Consider the following 624-nt stretch of genomic DNA (forward strand, 5'->3'; position numbering starts at 1 on the left):
TCCCATCCCCGAGGACATGGGTCAGATCCTGCTCCCTGTCCCGGGGCCAGGCTGCAGCCAGGGGACAAGTGTCAGAGGGAGCCCAGCAGCGCTCGGCTCTGCCTGGTGATGGGTGATGCTGCCCAGCCTCGCTGCTCACTGGTCCTCACTGGGACTCCCATTCCAACACTGGGCAGGACCGGGGTGACACCCCAGCTCGCTCAGGGGGTCCCAGCACCTTTCCAGCCTCAGCTGTGAGCAGCGATGGGGACGGGTCGTGTCCTGGGAACTGGGGCTGTGCTGGTGGCACTGGTGGTGCTGGGAGCCCACCCAGCTCATGGCGAGGAGACCTCATGTGAGTTCAGACCTGTGACATGGGGATGGTGTTGGTGGGGATGGTGTTGGTGGTGTTGGGGTGGGGACCAGACCCTAAAGAGTGGTTGGGGTGGAGCTGGATGTTGGGGGAAATTATGGAAGATGAGTGGGACAGGGAGATAAATGGCAAAGGGGGGGTGGGATGATGGGGAAGGAGGGGGGTCCCATGGCATCTTCCCCACCTCCCCAGCTTTTTGGGCACTGGAGTGAGTACCCGCTGGCAGTGGGGACAGAGAGTCACGGCAGGGGGCCCGGAAGCCCCCCGCCCTG

At 63.9% G+C, this 624-nt stretch overlaps 1 protein-coding gene across 1 annotated transcript in view; it reads left to right on the plus strand.

Annotated features, from left to right (window-relative positions):
• Positions 1-243: 243 nt before the first annotated feature.
• Positions 244-624, plus strand: part of LOC104527977 (class II histocompatibility antigen, B-L beta chain) — a gene marked incomplete at its 3' end in the record, with an annotated part of 1415 nt that continues 1034 nt past the window's right edge. The window contains exon 1 of the mRNA XM_010171842.1: positions 244-348. Coding sequence (XP_010170144.1) covers positions 244-348 — 105 coding nt within the window. The remainder of the gene's footprint in view (positions 349-624) is intronic.

The sequence above is a fragment of the Antrostomus carolinensis genome, unplaced genomic scaffold (genome assembly GCF_000700745.2).
Source record: "Antrostomus carolinensis isolate BGI_N321 unplaced genomic scaffold, ASM70074v2 scaffold33397, whole genome shotgun sequence".
Lineage (NCBI taxonomy): Eukaryota > Metazoa > Chordata > Aves > Caprimulgiformes > Caprimulgidae > Antrostomus > Antrostomus carolinensis.